This window comes from Peromyscus californicus, unplaced genomic scaffold, assembly GCF_007827085.1.
Source record: "Peromyscus californicus insignis strain IS unplaced genomic scaffold, ASM782708v3 Scaffold_8__1_contigs__length_139910024, whole genome shotgun sequence".
In the NCBI taxonomy this organism is placed as follows: domain Eukaryota; kingdom Metazoa; phylum Chordata; class Mammalia; order Rodentia; family Cricetidae; genus Peromyscus; species Peromyscus californicus.
In genome coordinates this window covers 87,533,096-87,552,137 of record NW_026294606.1, presented here as the reverse complement: position 1 = coordinate 87,552,137, position 19,042 = coordinate 87,533,096, and the positions used below count along the sequence as shown (strand labels likewise).

The following is a 19,042-nucleotide window of genomic DNA, read 5'->3' as shown; positions in this document are numbered from 1 at the left end:
TGGCTCGCCGTATCCGCCGCCACCATTGGCCCGCCCAGCAGAGCGGCAGGGGCCGCTCACGTCACGTCGGAGAGGAAATGCGATCCTGGGGTGAAAGGGCGCAGGCGGCCTGACGGCTTCCGTAACAGGTCTGAGGTGGGACTAGGAAGACGTCTCGGGAATGATTGGCCGAAATTGAGCATCCATGTATCCGAGACGCAGGCGGAAAAGGTAACTAGATTGGCTGCCCTCCCATACCAGAGGGTGGGTCTTGCGCTACGAGGTACGACGATTGGCTTTACTCAGTGCCGGAAGTGATGAGAACGCGATCGAGAAACAAGGTTGTTGTCGAAGGAGCCGGAAGGTTAGATATGTGCTGTTCTGGCAGGCGTTGTGTGGCAGCACGCGGTTCCATGTTGCCTGCAAGTCTGTGTGAGCTTCGAGAAAACGTGGCTCCAGCCGACCGGAGGCTCTTGAAGTAGCAAAGACAGCTTGGTGACCATGAAGGAGAAACGTAGCTCGAGCCCCCGCCCGCGTTTCGGCTCTTTCCTGGAGGTGTTCTTGGACAGCGCTTCCCTCTAAGTACCGAGAGCCACGTTAGCAACCGGGATGTGGTGAGCGCCAGACGCTACCCGTCGGTTTCCTTAGACCCCGTGCTTCGACCGCCTCCCTCCCCCAGCTCAAGAAACTTCAGCGCCAGGGTTCATAGAACCAAGGAAAGATGACGAACTTCAGGCTGCAAAGTCGAATAGTCCTGTGCCTTACTGTTTTAAGTTTACAGAACGCAGAAAAGTTTAATGATGATTTCTGTAGTAGATTTTGTTTGCAAATTAGCTGAAAATTCAAAGCACAGGGTGTAATCCCAGCGCTGCAGTGGCTGAGGCAGTAGGATCCGGAGCTCAAGGTATATTGTTGGGTACATTTCGAGTTCACGAGCAGTCTGAGTTACATGAGACATTGTCTCAAAATACATAAAGTAATCGGATGTGGTGATGCATGCCTTTAATCCCAGCACTCAGAAGGCAGGCAGAATGGATTTTTTGAGTTCTAGGCCAGCTAGGGCTACACAGTGAGGCCCTGTTTCAAAAAATAAAATACCAAGTAATCAAGGCTGGAGAGATGGCTCAGCGGTTAAGAACACTTGCTGCCCTTCCAGAGAACCAGGGTTTGTTTCTCAGCACCCATCTTGGACAATTTCACAAATACCTGTTAACTCCAGCTCCAGAGGATCTCACGACCTCTTCTGACCTTTCAAGAATTCACATACGTGTGGCATATTCACATATATAGAATACACATCGAATAAATACTTTAAAAGTAATTGGAGGCTGAAGAGATGACTCATCATTTAAGAGCACTGTCTACTCTTCCAGAGGATCAGGGTTCTATTCCCGGCATCCATAACTCCAGTTCTAGAGGATCCAACACCCTCTCCCCAGACATGCACTGGTATACATACATATATACAGGCACAACAAACACCTATGCACATAAAAGTAAAATCTACCAAAAAAAAAAAGTTTAATCAAACCTCCAGTCAGTCCCTGTCCTACCTTTTAAGTGAATCTATGTACTCGTAAACCAGAAAAGCTAAGTGGCCAAAATCAATATTTGTGCTTATTTGTTTGTTTTGTTTTGAGACAAGGTTTCTCTGTGTAGCCTTGGCTGTCCTGGAAATAGCTCTTTGACGATTTGATTTGGTTGGTTTTGGGGTTTTGTTTTGTTTTGTTTTTTCTGTATTTTATTGAACTTTTAAAACGATGTGTAAACAAAGTCTTTACAGAGCACAGTTATGAAATCATAGAATTGCAAATTCCAAAGTGGATGGGACCTTGGAGATGACCTTTCCCCTTTTTCAGCATATAGCGTTGAGAGGACATGCTATGATAAAACCACCCGTGTTCAAAATCCCAGCTTTGTGATAAGTAGCTGTAATTGTAACCATGGACATTTTTGTTTCTCAAACCTTCAGTTCTTTTCCTGGGTGAAATGGGAACAACAAATGGTGCCAGTTTCATAGAACATGGGGGAAAGAGGATGTGAAACCTGTAAAGTACATGAATACCTACACAAAATAGTTTTTATTGGAGTGTGTAGATTGTGTGGGAGGGGACGTCAGAGGACCACTTTGTGGAGTTAGTTCCCCTTTGACCTTTACGTGGTTTCAGGGCTCATAGAGTCATGCTTTACCTACTGAGCTATCTTCCCAACCCATAAATCATTTTTTTTTTTTTTTTAAAGAAAGAGGTTTAGAGCCAGGCAGTGGTGGTCCATGCCTTTAATCCCAGCACCCAGAAGGCAGAGGCAGGAGGATCTCTTGAATTTGAGGCCAGCCTGGTCTACAGAGTAGAGTTCCAGAACAGCCAGGACTATTGTATAGAGAAACTTTGTCTCAGAAAACCAAAAAGAAAGAAAAAGAGAGTTACCAGATGGTTCATAAGTTAGGAGCACTCTCTCTTCCAGGGAACCCAGGTTCAGTTCCTAGCACCCACATGGTGGCTCACAACAGTCTGTAACTCCAGATCCAACACCTACTTCAGCCTCGGGCACCAGGTATGCACATGGTGAACAGACATACATACAGACAAAACACCCATACACAGAAAACTTTTAAAATTTAAAGAAATTGGATCTGGAGTCAGGCGTTGTGGTGCACACCTGTGATCCTAGAAGAATCAGGAGCTCAAGACCAGCCTCAGCTACCTGAAACACTTTCAAAAAGAAAAAAAGAAAAAACAAAACAATGGGGGCTGGAGATACAGCTCAGTTGACAAAGTACTTGCCTCAGATGCACAAAACCCATGTGTTGAAGCTTCCACCTCTGTTTGATAGTTACTTAGAGGCAAGCCTTTGGGGAAGTTAATTAGTTACATAATGAAAGCAGTGAGGTCTTCTTTTTTCTGGTTTTTGTTTTTGAAAAGGATATGCTCCATAATTCAGACTGGTCTCAAACTCTCTAGAGCATTGGTTCTCAACCTTCCTAATGCTTTGACCCTTTATACAGTTCCTCATGTTGTGGTGACCCCAACCATAAAACTATTTTCATTACTATTTCATAACTGTAATCATCCTATTATAATGAATTGTAATGTAAATATCTGTGTTTTTCCAATGGTCTTTTTTTTTTTTTTTGGTTTTTTCGAGACAGGGTTTCTCTGTGCAGCTTTGCGCCTTTTCCTGGAACTCGCTTTGGAGACCAGGCTGGCCTCGAACTCACAGAGATCCGCCTGGCTCTGCCTCCCGAGTGCTGGGATTAAAGGCGTGCGCCACCACCGCCCGGCTTTCCAATGGTCTTAAGCAACCCTGTGAAAGAGTCCCTCAAACCCCCCCTCAGGGGTCATGACCCACAGGTTGAGAAATACTGCTATAGATAGTCCAAACTCATGAGTCTCCTTGATTATAGGAGTGCACTGCTATGGCCAGTTGTGGTCACATCTCTTTTGAATGGAATTAGTGTCCTTAAAAAGGAAGCCTGAGGAGTTGGGTCTGACACCCTACTTAAAAACAAAAAAAATTAATAAAAAAAAAAGAAAGAAAAGGAAAAAATTATTTAAAAAGCCTATGGAAGCTTACTCATCACCTCTGCCATGTGGGAACCAGCAGTCCATCATCACACTGACCTTGGCTCAAAAGCAAGTCATCTGCAAGATGGCTCAACAGGTAAAGGTGCCTGATACTAATCCCTGCATCCTGCAAGGTGAAAGAAAAGAATCACCTCACACAAGTTGTCCTCTGACCTCCACACACATTCCATGGCACTCACGAATACATACAATGAATACATGTAATTTAAAAATTATTTAAAAACCAAAAGGAATCAGAGATGATGGTGCACATTTGTTTGTTTGTTTGTTTGTTCTTTTGTTTTTTGAGACAGGGTTTCTCTGTGTAGCTTTTGGAGCTTTAATCCCACTACTTGAGAAGCAGAAGCAGGTAGACCCCTCTGTGAGGTCAGCCTGGTCTACATAGAGTTCCACAACAGTAATGATTACATAGTGGGGCCCTGTTGTTTTTTTAAATAAATAAAATAAAATAAAATAAACAGAAGTAGGGGAAAAGGCACAAGAAAAATCCAATCTAGGGTCTGTTTTTTAAGTTTTTTCTAAAGAACTGATAACTTGATATTTGTGCTTCTGACCACAAGTTACAGTTAACTGGGGGAGTTGAGCAAAGTTTGGGATCTGTGCTGCCACTGAGATAGCTCATAGCCACATCTTTGTACTGAACAAAGTCCAGACTGGCATGTACCATAATGGTAAAAATAGGCCTAAGATTTCAAAGACTCAGAACTAAGGAAAGACTAAAATATCTCACAAGAAAAAAATTAAATATATAACATGTTATTATAGTATTTTAGATATGTTACTTTGGAGTGAAACACACTGTTGCAGTTGATTTCTCATGGTTCTTTTCCTGTTCAACTAGCTGTGGAGAAATCTCAGGCACCTGCTAGCTCCCATTATGTTTTCTGCACAGCTCCTCCAGAGAGGCACCCTTACCACTGTCCTGAAGGAGGGAGAGGCACAGCGGCTTGATGGGCAACATTCTTCCATTTAGAAAACCAAGTACCTACTGTATGCCCATCATACTGCCTAGATTTTTTAAAATGGCGAACTGTTTATATAAATTATTCAAAGGACTACTGCACTCCTTTTGTTTTTGCTTAAAAGCCTTCTCTTCCTCATCTGGCCCCTTGGCCTGCTCCTTGTGCTGCTTCAGGAGCTTCTTATAGCCTGACATAGCACCTGCAGCCCCTCTCCCAGACCCTAATCCTAAACTCCAAATTCCCATTTTTTTAAACCAAGTGAGGGTGAGAAGCTTGGAGGAGGCCAAGTTGGAGACTGCTGCTGTTATCCTGTGAAAAGAGGCAAGGAGAGTAAACTGAAGAGTGAAGTGAATGGCAGACCACCCCTTCCCAGGGAAGATGTGTATGCTTAGTTCTATCCCTAGGCAGAGGCACCTTCCCCAGGCCCCAAAACCACAACCTTTGAGACTGGAAGAGACTCCCTCTTAGCCTACCTTGAACTTCTGGACACTACTTCCTCTTCCACACAAGTGGCAGAGTGTAAGGAGCAGGCCATGTTCTAGTACTTTCCCTCCCTGCTACCTCCACTGTGGCCATGTGGTAAGCTGACAGTCTCAGCCCTTGTGGAGCCCCAGCTCACCAGCATTCTTAGCATTAGAGTCAGGAACTAAAGCTCATTACACAATAAATGATTACAGGTTTTGCTCCCCAGTTCCCACAACACTGTGGCACATCGCCCTCCCATACCACAAGAGAGGGAGTTGGAGAATAAAGCAAGACTCATCTCAGGCCAAGCCTACTAGTACCAAACCATGCCCCAGCACTTAAAACTGTACTCAATGTTATTTCTGTATCCCTATTAGTTTGAGGACACCCCTAAAGATACTTTCTATTATTCTTCAGACTATGTGAGACCAGGCAGTGGTGGTGCACACACCTTTGATCCCAGCTCTCAGGAGGCAGACATATCTCTGTGAGTTCAAAGCCAGCCTGGTCTACAAGTTCCAGGACAGCCATGGTGGTTGCACAGAGAGAGACCCTATCTTGAGAAAGATGTGGCACACATCTTTAATGCCAGCTCTCAGGAAGCAAAGGCAGGCAACTCTGAGTTTGAGGACAGCCTGGTTTGCAGAGCAAGTTCCAGGACAGCCAGGAGTTACACAGAGAAACCCCATCTCAAAAAACAAACAAACAAAAGACTTTGTGATGGCCGGATATGATGGTGTATACCTTTAATCCTACTAGGTCGGTAGAGGCTGGCAGATCTCTGTGAGTTCCAGGCCAGCCTGATCTACATAGTGACTTCCAAGTTTGCTGGGACTACACAGACATTGTCTCAAAGTGGGGAGTGGGGAGGCTGGAGAGATGGCTCAGTGCTTTTCCAGAAGACTCAGGTTTGGTTCCCAGCATCTACACTGTGTCTTATAACTGTAACTCCAGTCCCAGGGCATCTAAAGCCCTCTTCTGGCCTCTGAGGACTTTATGTACACACATGGTGCATAGACATACATGCAGGCAAAATACCCATAAACACGTGCACTTGAACTATTAGGCTCCAGCAATCCTCCTGCTTCAGTCACCAAGTAGCTGGAACTACAGGCATGAGCAAATGTGCCCAGCTTTGGTAATAGTTTTTGCTCCCCAATTTGTTTTGTTGTGTTTTGTTTTGTTTTGTTTTTCAAGACAGGGTTTCTTTGGTAGCCTTGGCAGTCCTAGAACTAGCTGTGTAAACCAGGCTAGCCTCAAACTCACAAGATCTGCCTTCCTCTCCCTCCAGAGTGCTAGGATTAAAGGTATAAGCTACCACCAACTGGCATTGTTCCCCCAATTTTACTGTGGTAAAATACAATGATGGCTGAGGGTTGGCCTGTCATAGTTGCCCACACTCCTTTAATTCCAGCACTCAGGAGATAGGCAGGTGGATCTCTGGGAGTTTGAGGAAGGCCTGATCTACACAGAGAGTTCCAGGCCAACCAGGGCTTCGCATTGAGACCCTGTCTCAGAAAAACAAAACCAACAGCAATGGCTAAGGGAATGACTTGGTGCTTCCCTTGTAGCTACTCAGAGGCTGAGACAGGAAGATCACCTAGTACTGTAGGTGTGGAGGGGAAAGTAAAATAAAATTTACTATCCTAACCTTTTTATTTTGGGGAGTTTTTTGTTTTTGCTTTTTGTTTTTAGAGTCAGGGTTTCTTTGTGTAGCCCTGGCTAGCTTGAACTCACTCTGTAGACCACACTGGCATTAAACTCAAAGATCTGCCTGCCTCTGCCTCCTGAGTGCTGGGATTAAAGGCATAGGCCTCCACCACTAGGCTGGTGTTTAAGTTTTGACTTACTAAATAATCTTTTGATCAGATAGGTTCCTGCTTCAGGAGACTAATGTATTCTCTGCCTAGATAAGTACTTCAGTTCCCCCCAATCCCCAACACCAATATAGATACACTGTAAACATCATCTATGGGACTTGATATAGCTTGTCTGTTCTGGTTATGAATAGGTAACTTCATATAGGATTGCCTTAGAACCCAAATAATAAATAACTAGTTAAATGAAACGTAAAAACAGGAAGGGATTTAGGAGTGTGGCTCAGTATCTGCCATGGGGAAGCCCTGGGTTCATCCCTAGACCACAAAGCAAAACAATGCCATGGAACATATGTTGAGGTCAGAGGACAACTTTGGTCAGATGATTTTTTTTCCTTCTGTCTTTACATAGGTTCCAGGGATCAGGTTATCTAGCTTATGCAGCAAGCACTTTACCTGCTGAACCATTTTGCAATTCCCTGGAACTCTTTTTTAAAATAAAGGATTTATTGGGGTAACAATCATCTGTAACTCCAGTTCCAGGGGGATCTGATGCCCTCTTCAGGCTTCTATGGGCATCAGGCATGCAATATGGTACACAGACATACATGCAGGCAAAATACCCATACACATAAAATAAAAATAAGTGAATCTACTTATGTATGTGTGTGTGAAGAAGAATGTATATGCACATGTGTATCTGTGCTGGCCCCTGCTCTCATGAATATAAAAGGTTAGAAAAGGGCTGGGTAGTGGCAGCACACACTTTAATCCCTCAAACACTCAAAGTCAGGTGGACCTCTGTGAATTCAAGGTCAACCTGGTCTACAGAGCTAGTTCTAGGACAGCCAAGGCTACACAAAGAAACTGTCTCCAAAAAAAAAAGAAAAAAAAAAAGGTCAGAAAAGAGCATCAGGTGTCCTGTATTGTTCTCTGTCTATTCCTGAGGAAGGGTCTTTCCCTGAACTTGGTGCTTATGTTTTCTCAGCTAGTCTAGAAGTCAGAAAGCCCCAGAAATCCTGACTCCTGCCCTCTGCCCTCTGCCTCTGCCTAAATGCTAGAATTAGCTGGGCAGTGGTGGTACTCGCCTTTAATCCCAGTACTCGGGAGGCAGAGGCAAGTGGATCTCTGAGTTTGAGGCCAGCCTGGTCTACAGAACAAGCCCCAAGACTGCCAAGGCTGTTACACAGAGAAACCTTGTTCCCCCCCTCCAAAAAAAAAAAAAAAAACCCAAAGAGATTAGTCATAAAGAATTGGAAGCCGCTGCACACTATTGCCCTTCCACACCAGCCCCATTGAACACTGTCACAAGCCTAGCCTATTGCTCGCCTTCATCTCACACAGCAGCTAGTTCAAGGTAGCCTCAGCTGGCCTTGTCCTTTCCTAAGGTTGCAGATTGGAAAAAACAGCCCAGTAACAGCACAAACATAGAGACACCTGTCTCCCAGAACCTGTGGAAAGGCAGCTCTTCTCTGCATACTTTTCTTAGCCCAGGTGGCAACTTCCCCTCACTCCCTGTTACAACATTCTTTTGTCTCCTGGTCCACCATTGGCCCTTCTTAAGTCTATTCATGAAGCAGTCAAAATAACACATTTAAAACAGAGTTCGATGGCAGCTTAGTGACTCCTGCCTATAATTTCAGCACTTGGAAAGCTGAAATAGGATGTTTGCTTGAGTTGCCAAGGCCAGCTTGGGCTACATAGTGAATTCCAGGCCAGACTGTTGTACATACCAAGACCCTATATGGAAAAAAATAAAATATTAGGGGCTGGAGAGATGGCATTTGCTAAGGACCTGAGATCAGTTCCCAACACCCACATCAAGCAGCTCACAACCCTCTATAACTTCATCTGCAGGGGATCTGACAGTTGTGGCCTCCAGAGACAACTACATTCTCCTGCACACACATACATACAGAGACACAAACATCTACATGGTTTAAAATAAAATAAATCTAAAGATTAAATAAATAAAAATAGTAAGTTTTGGACTGACGATGTAGGTTGACTAGCATACACAAAGCCCTGGGCTCAGTCCCCAGCACTGCATAAACTGGGTGTGACCAAGCACTCCTGTAATCACAGTACTTGGGAGGCAAAGACATAAGGATCACAAATTCAAGATCATCCTTGGCTATATAGCCAGTTCAAAAGAAACCTAGGATACATGATACCATTTCAAAAAAAAGAATATCTTATGTTATATATAGTTTGCATATAGTTCACAGCATATAACTCACCCCATGGATATGTGTGCCTGCACTTCAGACAGCACCCAGGAGTTCATGAACACTAAGTACTTGCTATACACCTAAGGTCCACCCACATTTTTTATTTATGTGTGCATGTATATGCATACCATGTACCCTAGTAGAGGTCAGCTGACAACTTTCAGAAGTTAGTTCTCTCTTTCCACCATATTAATCCCAGGAATCAAACTCAGGCTTGGCAGCAAGTTACTTTATGCACTGAGCCATCTCAGTTTGCTGGCCTCACTTGGAGACAGAGTCTTATGTATCCCATGTTGGCCTATGTAGTGGATGACCTTGAACTTCTTATCATGCCCTCTTCATGTCCTCAGTGTTGGGATTACATGTGTGGGCCACCACTACCAATGATATGGAGTGCTAGAGATTGAACCAGGGTCTTCTGCAGGCTAAGCAAGCACTCAGCTAAATCCCCTCCTGCCCACACATTAAAAGTTCCTCCCCTGAAGTCTTTGCTGACACCCATGTCTTAGCCTTCATCTGTGGAGTCACTTGCCGTCTTCCAAGTAGCTAAGCTTTGCTTACTCAGCTTATTTTTGTTTCTTCTCTTGGGAGAATGAAGGTTGCTAAGGATAGGAGCTGTCACTTTGTACAGTGTCCCTAGAAGTGTACTGTCCATCAGAGAGTAGTCCTTAGTAGATCTCTCCTAAAGCCATCTCCATGTCGTCTCTCAGCCTCCTTTTCTCTCCAGCGTCCCTCACTCACTCCTTCCCTATAATCAGTTTGAGGCCTGTCACCAAGTCCCCCCAAATCAGCCTCAGAATCCCCGACTGTTTCCTCTTGTGTCTTTGTTTGTTTGTTTGTTCTTTTTTTTTCTTTTTGGTTTTTCGAGCTAGGGTTTCTCTGTGTAGTTTTGGTGCCTGTCCTGGATCTCACTCTGTAGACCAGGTTGGCCTCAAACTCACAGAGATTCGCCTGGCTCTGCCTCCCGAGTGCTGGGATTAAAGGCATGCTCCTCCACCACCACCACCACCACCACCACCACCACCACCACCACCACGCTCCTCCTGTGTCTTTAATCTTTATTTAGGGACTAACAGAAGTTCTGGGTATCTCCCATCCCTCCATATCTTAAACCCTTTTGTTGGGCCTGTTCTTTTTTGTTCTGCATTTCTAAGCACCAGAAGGGGCCAGTGGTCTCCTGAAGAATGACTCTGGAAATTCCCAGCAGACAGAGGGGACAAAGGCAAGCCTACTGGCAGACAAGGTTTGGGTGTGGCATACATACTCACTAATCATAAATCCTATAAGTGTGGCTTATGGGAAACCTTACAACAGCAGGGTTGATTTGCCTCTGATTTGTTGAAAACCTATAGTGACCAAAACAATGGATTTATTGGACAAGCTGAACAGTAACAAGCTATGACCTTGATCACAAGGCCCAAAAGCTAGGACCTTCACCCTTCAGGAAGACAAGTGTTGCTGTCCCCCAAGCATATAACATCTCTATTTATGACTGGATATGGGCTATGCAGAATGATATATGTAGTAATGGCTGTATATATTGGACACAAACTCCTGCTTTACTGAAAACCACCTGAAAGGCCATGTACAGACAAACATATCCTTTCCTGCTTCAAATATCTTATTCCCCCATCAAGTGCTCCTGGACTGAAGAGATATCAAACTAGATATTCAGACACACAGGCTGTGCATTGGACATTCAGAGCTGACCCTTCTTTGCCAGTAACTGACCCAACTCCAGCAGCACTGAGGAATGATACAAGGCGTGTTGCCAATTGTTGACCTCTCAATGGGCAGTGAACTCAGACAGGGAAATTCCAGTTTAGATAAACAGCAAACTTAAACTTGGCACTCTCCAAACTGCTTTATTCTTGTAGTCAACTTGCCACAACCTGAAACTGCCTCCAGGCTGATCTGAGACTTCTCAGAACACAGCATCTGCCTTAAGAATCTTCACAGACTCAGCACTGCTTGCCACTGGAAAAAAGGCATGGGCCTGCAGAACTTCCCAGCCACTAACCCTAGATTTTTTTTCTGATGAAACTTTGAACAGAGATTGTAAGTCATTGCAGTTAACTGGACCTTTGCATATACTAGTACACAAGCCTGTAAGCATATTCACATCTTACCATGATCTCAGAACTTCATAGACAAATGTATTGAATCTTCCCATTCCAGCATGCTGGAAAATTCTAAATACAAAACACTGTTTTCAGCACAAACTGTTGGCAACAGATCCAAACCAGTGATTGTTACCTCACTGGCTTTTAAAAACTGACAACCTTTCTTCACTGTTTAATGTAAACTTGTATGCTCTAAAAAATTTTTCAATCTCCTTAAAGATACTTCAACAGGACACCATTTCACACACTTATCAAACATTCTAGGCCTAAAATTCTCCCAGCACTGGGGCAAGGCAGATCTCTGTGAGCTTCAGATTAGCCAAGAAATTAACTTCTTAGGACAGCTTTCAAGCAGCACCAGTGCATGGGTAGGCTCTGCTTCAGGCAATGCCAGCTGGCTTGCCATACATGGCACTTCATTTGGAACACTGGTGCTCAGTGATTCAAGCTACACAGCTCAATGAAGCAAAAATACTAATTTGTAAAGCTGGACTGGTTCCCAACAGCCCCAGTTGTCCTTCACCTTGAGAACCCCTTACTGGGTTCCTCAGGTACCTGAGTTGTGACCCCAGCAACAGTGACCAAGGAGTACAAGAGTGGAGCCAAATTCTTTTAACAGTTCTCTGTACTGGCCATCCTGGTGTCAAAAATCTCCCAGCAGAGGACAGGCTTTGAGCAGCTGGATTAGTCTGAAAGCAGTCAGCAGTTTCATGCCAGCTGTGGCCCTAATACCAGTGAGTCCATTCATGCATCAAAGTCAAAATGAATACCTGTCATCCAAAACATCAAAGGCCACTCTAACAGTCAAATTTACACAGAGCATGCATTTCTACCTTCTTCAAGGTGGCTGCTCAGTGTCCAGTGCTTTCAGGGGCATGTCTTTGCACATGCTAGACTAAGCCAGAGACACTACCTAATCCAGCCTCTCATCCTTGGCCTCACTCAGACCTACTTGGTTTCCCAAATCCTCTGGAATAGCCTTCTGCTTTTCCAAACATTTTCTTTAAATCAAGAGCACCTTCAGTAGCTCAGCAACAGGACCTCAGTCACCTTAAACAGTTGCAGACTGTTTGTATTCTCCTCATTCTGACCTAGATCCAAGTTTCAGTTCAGCACAGTCTCTTTTCAGACTCTAAACCCAGGTGCCAGACTCCTTCTGCCATGCACCAACAATCAACTCAAGACTTTCTGAGCACCACCTGTCAGCCAACATGTGATAGCTTCAGTGAAATGATCAAACACTGAACTGCCCCAGCACAAAAGAATGCCTGAATGAAGCATTCCTCTGGGTCTGGCAGTTTGTGCCACTTGTACTTGAGCCCTCCTTTGCCCACCTCAATTCTGAGCTCCCTCCAACACTTCACTTCCAAAGCCTCAGGTTTCAAGCTGCCAGGTAAGCCAGTGAAGCTAGGCACTGGTTCCTCCTGGCTAACAGATCCAAGAATTCCAGGATCAGCACTGTTTTTTTTCTTTTCTGGAATTTTTTTTCATTTAAGCTACAGGAAAACTTTTTCCAGTCAGTTTCTCAGAATGTTTTTTGTTCCAGCTCAGGCCCATAAGCCTCAACTTATGATCCCTGGCCTTGTGAACTCACAGAGATCCACCTGGCTCTGCCTCCTAAGTGCTGGGCTGGGAAAACTGGCCACCACCACTCCCTGGCTCATTTTTCTTTTCAAAGGCTGAGTTTTAAATTTTTTTCTTTCATTTCTACTTATCAGGGTTACACAGTCAGTACTGCTCACAGCATCTTTATGAGAACATCTCACTTGTAGATGAACCATTTCCCTTCTTTCCCCAGACATGGAGTTTAAGACAGAACAAGGCATTCTTCAGAGCTGAGAGATTACCAGTCATTGAAGGGTAACCAAAGCTACTTGCCCCACCACTCTGCCACTGGAATTTAAGGATTATTCTTTCTTTAGCTTTCTACAATTTTTGTTCCAGCCTGCACTTAAATTTTCCTTCAAAAGTTGACATGCCACCTGTTCTGAAAACTGAAGCAGCATTTATACTTTATGCTCAATTTGTTTGAGGCCCCAGACTAACCTTGAAGCTGAGTTCAGCATTCCAGAAAGTCCACAGTAGGAATGATCAGCTTCCTGGGTTGGAGAAAAGACCCAGCTGCCAGTAGTCCTTGATTCACAAGCATGCTGTGCAGGGAAGGAGAGCAAAAATTCAAGACAAATCTAACTCAGTCTCCAGAATTTGCTACTCCAGCCCTGTAGAAAATCTGTTGTTAGTAACATTTTTCACAGGAGTTTAAAAAAGGGATCATCCAGCACCCATGGAGAAGCTTAACTGGTAAGCCAATTAAGCATGGCAACTTTGAGAAATTTATGGCTTCTATTCATTGAGTATAAAAAAATGTATTCCAGAAAGGGACCATGATCATCCATTTGTGAGAAGCTGAAAATTGGTCATGAAAGGACTCATTTCTAACCAAAACTAAATGCCTCAAAATGGACATTCCTTCCCTCTCTGAAAGTTTCATTAATTAAGGCTCAAGATTTGCTGGAGTTAGCTGTGGTTTAACTATGGTGGTGCAACCTTTAATCCCAGCACTCGGGAGGCAGAGGCAGGTGGATCTCTGTGAGTTCGAGGCCAGCCTGGGCTACAGAGTGAGTTCCAGGAACAGTTAAGCTACACAGAGAAACCCTGTCTCGAAAAAAAAAAAAAAAAAAAAAAAAAAAAAAAAAAAAAAAGCAAGCAATATTTTCATTCTCATTAGGCTTCAGTGCCACTAAAATCCACTTTGGCACATGAGCAGTATCAAAAGCCAGCTTCAAGAAGGATCTAAGAACTTCCTGAGGAAGCTCAAAATCTTATCAGTTGCTTATCAGCAGCTCTTCTTAAGGTTGGAGAATATTCTATTGGTTGTGTAGCGAGTAGCCCCTAGGCTAAAAACTATCACTTATTTTTACTACCAATTGCTTTTCCTGTTTCTCTTGTTCTTAAACAATCTTCCTTCACAATCATTTCACCTTTCCTGTTTTTCTGTTTTTTTCCTCCAATATATATATAATATATATTATATATATATATATTATATATATATGATCTTTCTTTTTTATTATTATTATTTTTTAAGACAAGGGTTTTGGTTTTGGTTTTGGTTTTTTTTTTTTGTTTTTTTTTTGAGATAGGGTTTCTCTGTCCAGGATTTGGCTGTCCCTGGAACTCACCCTGTAGACCAGGCTGACCTCAAACTCACAGAGATCCACTCACCTCTGCCTCCCTAGTGCTGGGAGTAAAGGCGTGCACCACCACCCAGGCTGGTGCATGCCTTTTATCTGGTACTCAGGAGGCAGAAGCAGGAACATCTCTGTGAGTTTGAGACCAGCTAGTGCTACATAGTTAAGATAGTTTTTGGGTTTTTTTTTTTTTTTTTTTACTTCAGAGAGTTATGAACATTAAGTCTGAATGTTTGAGATGGAACCAGGCACTAGTCAGCACTAAGAAGTATTATTGTAGCTGGGCGGTGGTGCCGCACGCCTTTACTCCCAGCACTTGGGAGGTAGAGCCAGGTGAATTTCTGTGAGTTCGAGGCCAGCCTGGTTTACAGAGCGAGATCCAGGACAGGTATCAAAAGAACACAGTGAAACCCTGTCTCGGAAAAAAACCAAAAAAAAAAAAAAAGTATTATTGTTTTAATTATTTAATATTATAGACCTAGAGAGTACAGAAAAATACAGAATGGAACAAAGGTCACTGTAAGTTCACTTCTGAGGCATGTGCATTTAGTCTGCTTTTAGACTAATTTAGCATTCAGGCACTAGACTAGGGCAGACTCACAGCTCCAGTAGCCCTCCCTCTGCTGTACAGAGTGGATAGTAGTGACCCTGACCAGGCCTAGAAATACAGCTGTCCATGGGTGGGACAGCAAGTCCTCCCTTCTGTCTCTGCATGAATGAACTCTGAAAGCCCAATGGTATGAAGCCTGGTACAAAGGGCATTACCTCAGTGGTAGTGACTATAATTAATAAGGCCCTAAATTTGATCACAAACACAGTTCACAGAAACAAAACGTATTAGCCTGCTGCTAAGGGACTTAGGGAGATGGGGAGTGGACTATTAATAAATGAAGGAGAAAGGTGGGAAGAATGTTTGGGGAGATTATGAAAAATATTCTGAAATTATGTCTGTGTCTCTCTCTCTTTGGTGTGTGTGTGTGTATGTGTATGTGTGTAGACCAAAAAAGGTCATCAGATCCTCAAGGAGCTGGAGTTATAGATGGTTGTAAGCTGCCTGACATGGATGATAGGAACCAAACTCAGGTCTTTGAAAAAACAGTACAGTTCTTAAACACTGAACAATCTCTCCAATGTCTCTCTCTCCCTCCCTCCCTCTTTCCCTCCCTTCCTCTTCCTCCTCCCCTCCCCTCTATTTTGAGACAGGTTTTCAAGTAGGTAGCTCAAGCTGGTCTCAAATTCACAACATAGCCAATGAAATTAAACTCTCCAACTCTCGATTCTCCTGCCTCTACTTCCTAAACTCTGGGGTTACACACCCAGTTTCATTTTCAGTACATTCTCATTTCCTGTGAGTAGCAATATGGACTTCTGTGTTGCCTAGGCCTTATATAAGCCTGGCTGAGATCCATGGTCAATCACTAGGGTTGGAAATTACTTCCAGAAGTGAGTCAGCCCAGGAGAAAACAAATGAGCTAGTATGAGGAGATCGTTATCTACATGAATTTATCACCTTAAAAATTCTTTTTAAAAATGGATGAGTATTTTGTCTGCATGTATGTCTATGTATCACACAGGTGCCTGGTACTCAGTGAGGCCAGAAAAGGGTTTCTCCAAGGACTGGAATTACAAATGGGTATGTGCCACCATGTGGGTGCTGGGAATCGATCTGGAGTCCTCTGGAAGAAGAACCAGTGCTCTTAACTGCTAAGCTAACTTTCCAGCCCCATCTACATTAACTTAAAGATGTATAGAACAAATTTTCCACTCTGCTTGACCCAGGAAGAGCTTAGTACTTTTCTTTCAAAAAACATCTTCCTTCTCATCTGCCCTTCCTGCTGCAGTCTGAATTTGTTCTTAGGTTCCTGAGATGAAAGAAAACATCAATCACTTCTCTATGAACATTAACCCTTGATGGGCTTGAGCCTATTTTTTAGCCCTCCCCAGGCCAGTGACTGACTATTCTGCATTTGATTAGTCCACTTCTGACTTTAAGAGTTCCTCTTCTTCTTCCTTAAGATGGGGAGCGCAGTTTTCCTATTCTGAGATGCTGCACTGTGGTCTCACACACCGTGGACCTCCACATCATTTTCTGTAGCCAGTCAAGAACATCTTCAGGACCTCTGGTGTTAAGAAAAAACTGGATCTAGTGGCTCACTCTTGTCAGGCCAGCACTCAGGAGGCTGAGCTTGAGGATCTGGAGTATGAGGCCAGAGTGTGTAGCACGGTGAATAGTGTATTAAAAATAAATAAATAAAGGACAGAAAGTGGCCAACAGGGACCGAATCACACCCCCAAAGAAAGGTGATGTGAAAACCGAATCCTGTATTCACTTGCCAAGCACTGGAAACAGCAGCTTGAACTGGAAATAAAACAGACAGAAAATACCGGGTAACTGTAGCTTGTCTCCTCCGGAACCCACAGGCTCCCAGCTGCTAGCGTTCGCGCTGCGCACCCTGCTGACACTGGAAATTTAGCAGCTAACCTTGCAGAGACCAGAAAGTTCTGACAGCGCAGACGCTGCAAGTAGACAACTTTCTCCACGGCGCAAGCGCTGGAGGAGGCCTCCCCCGCCAAACCTGACCGTTAGGGCGGCCGGAGCGCCACTGCGCAGGCGCCGCTCTCGGCATCATGGCGGCCGCGTTGCTCCTATTCCGCGCGCTCCGCCAAAACCCGGACCCTGGGCCCAGGCGCCTATGGGGTCTTCTCCGGGGCAGGGACCCAGGCCTCTCGTCCGGGGCTGGGAGCAGGCGGCCATACATGGTCCGCGGGACTCCGGTTGGCCTCGCTGCGGCTGGAGGCCAAGAGCCGCAGGTAACCCGCTCCGAACCAAGCGGTGGCGGCGGCTGTCGCGGGTCTCTGCGGACCGGATGTGCGCCTGCACCTTCCTCTTTGGCAAGGCATCTGCTAGGCCTATCCGTGCGTGGTGCGGGAGGAGGGCTGAAGTGGGCTCCCCGAGGCGTGAGGCTGAGCCTTTGGTGGTTCATCTAACACTAGTGTGTATGTGTGAGATGTGTTATACCTCAGGCCCTGGCGGTTTAAAATTGAGTCCTATTTACCAGTTTCTTTCCTTTTTGTTTTTGAGGCAGGATTTCATGTAGCCTGGAACTCAATGTGTAGTCATAGCAGCTCTGGAATTCATGATCCTTTTACCAGCACCTTCGGAAGCGCTGGGGTAATAGGTGTGGGCCACCTTTCCAGGATGATTTCACCAGTGTCTGACGTTAGTGGTACAATTGGCTCAACTGGACCAGTTCCATTAGGATGAATTTTAAGCGCCTTCGGAAAAATAATTGTTGCTTAGAGCAATAGGAAGCTTTTTGCATGAACGAAAACCATGTAGCTACGGAAGTAGTGTAGTTTGTTATTGAGAGGAATTCCTTGAGTTCCGAATGGGAAGGCTGTGCTTCATTCAGGCCCCTCATCTCAGCCTAATGAGGTTTTGATATTATCTTAAAACTTCCAAGTGGTTACATTTCAGGGCAGTGTAAATATTACAGATAAATATGCACTTGAATTTATTTATTTATTTATTTATTTTAAGCAGAGCAAGTACACCTGCAATTTCAGCATTTACAGGGAGGCTGAGGCCAGGAAGATTGTGAGTTGGAGACTGAAAGTAGTCTTGTGATCCTCAGTCTATGGTTGAAAGTTATTGGCTTTTGTTGTTGTTTCTTTTTTGTTTGGGTTTGATTTTTGGCTTAATCCAGTGACATTTATTGATGGAATTGACAATAGAGCTCCCTAGGCCCCTCCTCTTTTGTGAGGAAGGTCTAGGATGGAAACTCTGAGGAAGGGGAGAGTCTCAATATGTTAATAGAGCATCTGACTCCTCAGCACCGGAGGGCCTCCCTTTTTCTTTTGTGATTTTGTTGGGATGGGTGGTCCAGGGTTCTCACTTCCTGAAGGCAATGTAGACCATGAAGGCCACCACCTTGTTGCTGTAGCCAAATTCACTGTACCAGTAAATGAGTTTGGCACAGTGGTAGTTGAGTGGAGTGATAGCCCCGACGTTAAAGGTAGAAGAGTGAGTGTCACTGTTAAGGTCTCAGGAGACAACTGGCTCCTCAGTGTAGCTCATGATGCCCTTTAGTGGTCCCTCTGATACCTGCTCACCACCTTCCTTTTTTTTTTCTTTTTTAAATAATTTATTTATATTTCATGTGCATTCATGTTTTGCCTGCATGTATGTCTATGAAAGTGTTGGATCCCCTGGACCTGAAATTACAGACAGTTATGATCTGCCATGTGGGTCCTGGGAATTAAACCTGTGTCCTCTGGAAGAGCAGCCAGTGCTCTTAACCTCTGAGCCATCTCTCCAGCCCTTGAGTGAGTTTTAGTTCACAACCATCACCAGGGGCAAAGATGTTGACCATTTGGCTTCACCTGTCAAATGGGCCCCAGCCTTCTCCATGATAGTGAAGAAATGAGTGGACTTCACAATATACTCACAGTATGACCCCATTTGATGTTGGTGGGAGTATTGCTACAAGAAGATAGAGATAGCCTTCCCATTGGTAACAAGGTTCCAATTCTTAGCCTTCACTATACTATGAATCAAAAAAATGTTAAATTGGATTGTTGATCTTAACATTTAAAGGTTGGTACGTCATGGTAGTGTACACGTTTTATCACAGCACTCATGAGCAGAAGCAGATAGATCTCTGTGAGGTCAAGGCCAGCTTGATCTACA

General features: G+C 44.3%; 1 protein-coding gene across 2 annotated transcripts in view; it reads left to right on the top strand.

Annotated features, from left to right (window-relative positions):
- Window positions 1-16,948: 16,948 nt before the first annotated feature.
- Spg7 (SPG7 matrix AAA peptidase subunit, paraplegin) overlaps window positions 16,949-19,042 on the top strand; it is a 42,876-nt gene continuing 40,782 nt past the window's right edge. Inside the window, exon 1 of one of the 2 annotated variants that reach the window (XM_052726996.1) lies at window positions 16,949-17,163. In XM_052726996.1, coding sequence (XP_052582956.1) covers window positions 16,981-17,163 — 183 coding nt within the window. In that variant the 5' untranslated portion in view covers window positions 16,949-16,980. The remainder of the gene's footprint in view (window positions 17,164-19,042) is intronic. The other variant, XM_052726994.1, reaches the window with a different exon arrangement.